General features: G+C 40.4%; 1 protein-coding gene across 1 annotated transcript; it reads left to right on the plus strand.

Annotated features, from left to right (window-relative positions):
• The first annotated feature begins 6,269 nt into the window (after positions 1-6,269).
• On the plus strand, positions 6,270-7,678 carry LOC149265165 (uncharacterized). Its single transcript, XM_089391984.1, has 3 exons — positions 6,270-6,439; positions 6,546-6,675; positions 6,816-7,678. Exons 1-3 carry the CDS (start codon positions 6,307-6,309, stop codon positions 7,624-7,626), a joined length of 1,074 nt encoding a protein of 357 aa, XP_089248110.1. The 5' UTR covers positions 6,270-6,306; the 3' UTR covers positions 7,627-7,678.
• Positions 7,679-8,097: the final 419 nt, after the last annotated feature.

Below are 8,097 nucleotides of genomic sequence, written 5' to 3' on the forward strand. Positions count from 1 at the left end.
CCTGCTGTACCACGCTCTTGGCGCTTGCTTCAACCCATAAAGAGCTTTCTTCAATTTGCACACTTTGTGCTCTTCACATTTCTTCTCATATCCGAGACGCTGTTCCACATAAACTTCTTCCTTTAACACTCCATTTAGGAATGTTGATTTCACATCCATTTGGTAGACTTTCCATTTGTTTTGCGCTGCTATGGACAGCACTGCTCTCACGGTTTCCATTCTTGCAATCGGTGCGAAAGTCTCCTCATAATCTCTCCCATATTGCTGCTTGTAGCCTTTGACAACCAGCCTTGCCTTGTGCCTTTCTATCTTGCCTTCAGCATTGCTCTTGGTCTTGTAGACCCATTTCACACCAATGACTTCTTTGCCTTTTGGTAGCTCAACCAAATCCCATGTTTTGTTTCTCTCTATGGCATTCATCTCCTCATCCATAGCTTCTATCCATTTCCTATCTTTGATTGCTTCTTCAAAATGAATAGGATCATCAACATGACAATACAAGGCAAATAAGGAATTCATTCCTTCTTCATAAATTTCACTTAGATTTCTAAACTTCTTACCTCGTTCACTTGGTGTGCAAGTGCTTGAAGATGCACTTGAATTTCCTCCTTGTGGTGTGCTTGGAGAAGCACTCTCATTGATCCTCAATGGTGTTCCTTGCTGTCCTTGTGTTGGCACTGCTGTTTGGGGATTCATTTCAGCCTCTTCATCTTCATCATGAGACAAACAGCTTTTAATGTTCACTGTTTTCTCTATGCTTCCATCCCAAGCTTCCTCTTCAATGAATTGAACATCCCCGCTGACAAAGAACTTCTTGGTAGATGGGATGTACAGCCTGTAGGCTTTGGATTCCTCACTGTATCCAATGAAAAGACATTTCTCCCCTTTGCTGTCCAACTTCCTCCTTAGCTGATCTGGTATGTGTGCATAGGCCACACACCCAAAAACTCTCATGTGGGTGACTCCTTGCTTTCTCCCACTCCATGCCTCTTCTGGCACCTTGTTCATGACTGCTTTTGTAGGACACCTGTTCAAAATATAAACTGCACAATGTACAGCTTCAGCCCAATAATCATTTGGCAAATGCTTTGCCTTCAGCATGCTCCTCGCCATATCCATGATGGTCCTGTTCTTCCTTTCAGCAACTCCATTTTGCTGTGGGGTGTACCGAGTTGTAAACTGTTTATGTATTCCATTTTCTCTACAAAACTTTAGGAATTCATTTGAGATATACTCACCTCCTCTATCAGTTCTCAATACTTTTATGTGCAGCCCGCTTTGGTTCTCCACAAGTGCTTTGAAATTTTGGAATTTCTCAAAGACTTCACTTTTGTTCTTGAGAAAATATATCCAAGTCTTCTTGTAAAATCATCAATGAATGTCAAGAAATATAGGCTGCCAGCTAACGATGGAGCTTGCATTGGTCCACACAAATCTGAGTGGATAATCTCTAAGGGTGTCTTTGCCCTTATGCTTTTCCCTGATGGAAAACTTTCTCTATGTTGTTTGCCCAATATACAACCTTCACAAAGGCTGTCCGGCTTCTCTATCAATGGTAATCCCTTTACCATTCTTTTTCTGCTCAATAAGTTTAGACCTCCAAAATTGAGATGCCCGAATCTCAAGTGCCATAACCAGTTCTCATCCTTTGGCACGCTTTGGAAGGCCTCTTGGGTGACTGCTGCAATTTCACCTTTGTTTTTCATGTCTGCCCTGATCCGGAGAGGGAACATCCTGTTCCTTGTCATCTTCACTTCAGCAATGCATCTTTTGCTGGGTGGTATGTCCATGATGGTGCACACATCATTTTCAAAGTAAACATTGTAACCCTTTTGGATAAGCTGTCCAACACTCAATAGGTTACATCTCATTCCGGGGACATAGTAGACATCTGCTATGGTTTTCCTTTCTCCTTGTTTTGTAAATATTTTTATCTTCCCTTTTCCCATAACAGAGACTTTACTATCAGTTCCTAGTGTGACCTCTGACTTCAAGTTTTGATTTAAAGCTGAGAAGAGGGCAATGTTTCCTGTCATATGGTTGCTGCAACCTGAGTCTAAAAACCATATGTCCTCACTATGTGTTTTAGCCATGTTACAAGCTAACAGGGCATTATTTTGACTGCTGTTTTCTCTTGTAACATTTGCATTTTGTCTATTGTTCATATCATGCTATTTCTTTCTACAATCACTAGCATAATGTCCATACTTTTTGCAATAATAGCATTGAACATTAGATTTATCATACCTTTGTCCTTGAGCATGATGTTGATCTCTTTGTTGGCTGCTGCCTTGACCTTGGTTCTGATTTGGATTGCTGCCTCTTCCTTGTGCATTTGATGGGTTGTTCCTTCCACCTCTGTTCTGGCTTCTGCCTCTTCCTCTTTTGTTTCCTCTGCCTTGACCTCTTCCTCTTCCAAAGGACATCTGGGTCTTGAAGGTTTGCTCAAGGGATGAGTTTTCATTCCTACTCAACCTCTGCTCATGAGTTATCAGTGATGCATGTAGCTCATCAACTGAATAGTTTGAGAGATCCTTTGTCTCTTCAATGGTGGTGACTATTGCATCAAACTTTGAGGGTAAGACCCTCAATATTTTCTCCACAATCCTTCTGTCTTCAATGGTTTCTCCATGAGTTCTCATTTGTGTGATTACACCAATCACATGAGTGAAGAATGAGTCAATGTTATCTGACTCCTTCATGTTCAAGTTCTCAAAATCCTTTCTCAGCAATTGGAGCTTTGTTGTCTTCACTCTCTCCATGCCTTGATAGGCTGTCTTGAGGGTTTGCCATGCTTCATTTGCTGTCTTAGCTGCTGCTAACCTTGGAAACACACTCTGGTCTACTGCTAGATACAACAACATACGGGCTTTCGAATCCTTCTTCCTATTGCTCTTCAGCTGATCTCTCTCTCCCTGAGTTAGTGCATTGAACTCAGTTTCATCTGCTGGTTCTTCAAAACCTTCCTCAACTATTTCCCATAAGTCTTGAGAGGCAAACAGGGCTGTCATGGTTATTGCCTAGTAGTCATAGTTTTTCCCATTAAACTGTGGGAGCTGGGTGTTAAACAAACCCATACCAGTGCTTGTGCTGGCCATTCCTTGTATTCTGATCTATGCCTTTAAATCCTTGATTGTGTGTTTAAAACAAATCACTGCTTCTTCAGCAACACAAAAAAAACTTTTGGAATACCTGAATCTTTTGTTGACTGTCTTCTATCTGCCTGAGAAGTTTTGCTGCAGCAACAACCTTCTCCCTTCAGCTTCTTTAACTTCTTTAAAGAGCCTAAACCTGCTCTGATACCACTGTTGGGTATTTTTACATGGGGAAAATACCAAAAACCAAATGTTCAAACAAACACACAGAGGCAATGCTCTGTTTTTCTTTCACAGGATCTTTTGTGCACAGACAACAAAAAAAAATCACAGAGAGACAGAGTATTTCACCACCATAAGAACATTCTATTCATTAAAACCTGATGCAAAGATTTACCACTGTAAAATCCTTTTTATATTCACTGGTGTGAAAAACAACTTACTGCTGTAATAAAAAGATTTACATAAGATTACTGCTGTGAAAAACAAAATTACACAGGCTTACAAAAATTCACGCTCCACCATTTCCTTTATCCACTACTTGTCCAAAACCACACATGGTTTTTCGGTTTTTACTGCATCTTCGTTTTACAATGCTCCACACAAAAACATTACAACATATTTGTGCACTGCTGTGCATACACCCTCTGGTTCTTCACATTTTACACACTGCTGTGTGTTTTTCTTTTTACTGCACCCTCGTATTTTTACGCTACTGTGAACACACCCACACAAAAAACTTCCCGTGTGCCATACATTATATTTAAAAGTCAACACACAAAACATTAAACTTATTACATACGATTTCCTATTTAATACATGCCGTATATAAATATATATAAAAACATATATTATAACATGGCCATGCTCATATTAAAAGAGCCTCACCAAAATCTTCGTACCACTATTAAATTCTTTTACCTACGGCGGTCAACCATAAACCTTTTACTCCACGCAATGCATTGATTTGATGTTTGTTGGTATGCAGCTTCAATCGATCAACGGCGGAGAACACGGGAGAAAATCCAACGGTGGAGAACAATATCGGAGGGCCAACATATGCTGAACATTAACTCCCGAGGTTCTTACGTTGCGTTACGTCAGGGCTGAACCACGTGTCGGCTCCAAAATTTCTCGGGTTCGATCATCGGAAAATCCCTTCTGCCTCAAATCAACCCGAGAGCTTTCCGGCGAGGTTTATTGACCGGTTTCTGGCAGCTGCGTTGAAATTAGATTTCAACATCTCCATCCCTAGCTAACTGGAAATTCAACACTAAATCCTTGATTGAAAAGTTTCGTTCCATCTCCATTGCCCACATCTACAGTTGTCCAAATAGTGTTGTTCAGTTGTTGATCATCTATCTAAGGATGGCAGCTATTTGGATCCCAACCGAATCTACTTCCAATCTTTTCTGCATAACAGTCTACAGGAGTCGGGTCATCTCGACCTCTAAACAAATTTTCAGTGGGATTGTTGGCTCTCATGAAACTCTCCTCCGCATTCTCACAGGACTCGTTTCCGACCATTTCATCTGATCCATTCTGCTTCCAATATAGTAAGAATCCAATGCTGGTCACTCTATCAGAAGTCACGAAATTTCTGATCCACAACCGAAGGAAGGTCTCATGTTCTGCACACTCCGTTTTCGTATTTGATTCTACATGTTATTGATTGTCTGAGATATCCTCTGTTTGGTGCCCACAAGAGGATGTCTAAAATTTTACAGGTCTCTAGCATATGTTTTCTCCGAATTCTCTTGAATCCTGCTCTATCTTCACGAGGATGGACTCTTGTACTGCTTTCGCCAATTTTGCTCCTCAATTGCAACATCCTGTGAGCGTTCGAATACTTAATGATCTTGTTGAATGTTTTAAATTTCATCTACTGTAATGACTAAAATGTTATTTTGAATCCACCTCATTCAAGTGATCAATGTATTTCCTTCACAGCAAAGTAATAGAAACGTTTTTTTTACTGATTGGAAAAAAATGCTGGTGTCCAGAGTCACCCTAACGGGGAGTTATATTTGAAACATAATACACTCCTTTTCAATCTTGGGAACCTTAGTTTGCAATGATCACGTGAAGGTCCTTGAGCAGGACAATTTTTGGAGGTAACATAACCAAAAGAACTGTCGGGGTGCCTTCACAATATATTCCGGGGTCCCGCACCGTCTTATCAAAGGTATCATCTTAAACGGTATAAATTCCAGCATATTATTCAAGTTGGATACTCGATGATCAGTACTTTGCGACCTAAATGAGAAATATATCACCCGGTGTATCCATTTCTTGACGTGAAAACCAATAATGGCTGGCACACTTTTGTTTCTTTCCAGTCTCGAACTGATCAGAGGCATCGTCTTAATTGAGCGGTATAAATTTCAGCATATTATAAAAATTGGATACTGCATTATCCGTACTTTCCCCTCCATATTACAAATATGTCCCGGCTACCGCGTTACTTTTTCTGGCGAGACGATATCACTCTTCCGTTGTATCCATTCTTGACGTGAAAAGCGATGGTGGGAGACCGCATAGTCTTTTATTTCCAATCTCCAACTATTACATCTTTGTCCCTAATGCCTGCTGGCTTCATGTTCGCCACTGTCAATTATTTCCAATCTCCGACTATTGCATCTTTGTCTCTAATGCCTGCAGGGTGCAGGCTTCATCTACCATTGGCCGTAAGACCAAACACTACCCACCCATCAGTCTCAACACTATTAACCATGCACATTCGTTATCATTATTACTTGAAACTCGGGAGAGAGTGCAGTGCAGACTTTGCAGGCGCGCATTGTCCATTGAAACAAACTTTAATTGACTCTGCTCTGTTCACTGTAGCTAATTAGATTAGCCACTGTTAATCACCATCGAAGCTGTCAATCATTGATGCCCAGAAAAGCATAAATCTTATGCATACAATGCGTTATTTTTCAACGGGCCCACTTTCTGAGCGGACATCAGGAACATGGTTAAATACAATTTGATAGCCCTTAAATTTCGACCATTGAAAATCTGCATCAATATTCTTGAGGTCACATGTTTTTCATCATCACTGACCAAATATTTACACAGTAACTAATTTGAGAAGGGATAATCAAATTTTTTTCTATATATACTCAACGTTTGCAAAGGAGAAAAACAAGGTCTGTGCGCAGCAAGAAAATATCAGCAGCCGTTGAGTTACTGACGAAGAGTATCCAAGATGGGTAGATCTCCTTGCTGCTCGAAAGAAGGGCTCAACCGCGGGGCGTGGACTTCCAAGGAGGATGTGATTTTGTCCGAGTACATTCGAATTCATGGCGATGGTGGATGGACAAATCTCCCCAAAAAAGCAGGTGAATCTCAGCAAATCTCTGAAAGTAGTAATGTATCAATAGTAAATACAGATACAAATGTTTATTGGGAAGCTAAATAAATTAGTGGAGAGAATTTGTTTTGCAGGACTTATGCGGTGTGGAAAGAGTTGCAGACTACGTTGGCTCAACTATCTTCGTTCCGACATTAAACGCGGAAACATTTCCCCTGATGAGGAGGACCTCATTATTCGCCTGCATCGTCTCCTCGGCAACCGGTAAGTTGAGATTGACTTAACATTTATTCACTCGACAGAATTCATCCAGTTCCCATATTGGAGTTAGGAATTATTAATGTCATAGTAAGAAGTTCATGCGATATATGTTGGATGTATGTTATTTTTATGTGTGCATGCAGGTGGTCGCTGATAGCAGGACGACTGCCTGGGCGAACAGACAATGAAATCAAGAACTACTGGAACAGTCATCTCTACAAGAAGATGCTATCAGTGACACAATCTCACCATAACAGTAGGAAAAATGAAAATCCGAAGACCGTGTCAAAATCTCCTCGCCCAAAAAGTCCTGTGTTCAAAACCATTCCCACAAGAATAAAACCGGTGGTGAGAAAGCCGGAAATAGAAAGATTAAAAGGATCCTACGGTCATAGCTGCAGTTATCTTAGTCCAGATAGAGCCCTTAAATCATGTAATGTTATAAAAACTATGAGCACTACCGAGTCATGTTGCGACCGACTAGTGAACGACTTCATCATAGTCGATGATTCGGACAACATTGTATTTGCAGCAGCTGATAAGCTGGTTGAAACAAATGCCAGAACCTGCACCTTTTCCTTGTCCAGTATAGCGTCTGAGAGATCCCCACATTCCGATTGTTTTGCAGGATTGCCAGACAATTTATTGAGCTTGAACGGTCTATCTTCTCCTGACTGTAATGTGCTCTCGTGCCCATCAGATTCTGTATCAGAAGAGTTTTGCAGGGAACCAGCTACATTGGAGGTGGGGACGAATGAATTTGAAGTTGTGTATTTTGATCAAAGCAGTTTGCAGGGCATTGACAGTTTTACCGATGCTGCCGATCAAGGAAGGGAATATTTATTCAATAACACACTACAGGTGGACTGGATTCATGAATTTCATTTACAGAAGGGAAGCCCACCATTGCTCGGCTTGCTGCTGTCCGAATCCGAGCAGGAATGGAAGGGATGAAATACAAGCGAGTTAGTGTTGGCAGGCCATAGATAGATCCCATAAGAAACGTAATGGATTTCATAATATTTCTTAAGAAATGTAATGCTTTAATTTACACATTGTTAATATTTGTTTGAAAGATTTCAATTATAGTCTATCTTATCATCACCAAATTGGAAATTCAATCCTCACACAATTTAAGCGATGGCTGATAGATTTCTTCGATAAAACAGAAGTAAAATGGATTCATGAATTTGATTAAAGGAAGCCCACAGTTGATACAAGCGAGTTTGGGCATAAATCCCATAAGAAACATAATCGATCGAGTCATAATATTCTTTATAAAACTAATGGTCTAAATTTACACAGTACAGATGCATTGTAAAGGATTTCAGTTATGGCGTTTTCTACAGAGTCAGACAATTTCATTTATGGCATTGTCTACAGAGTCAGACAATTTCGCTCCCAAGTAAGTTTTTAGTAGAAACG

This window comes from Pinus tabuliformis, chromosome 6 (assembly GCF_031772625.1).
Source record: "Pinus tabuliformis cultivar Carrire ecotype Pingquan chromosome 6, CPIR1, whole genome shotgun sequence".
NCBI lineage: Eukaryota > Viridiplantae > Streptophyta > Pinopsida > Pinales > Pinaceae > Pinus > Pinus tabuliformis.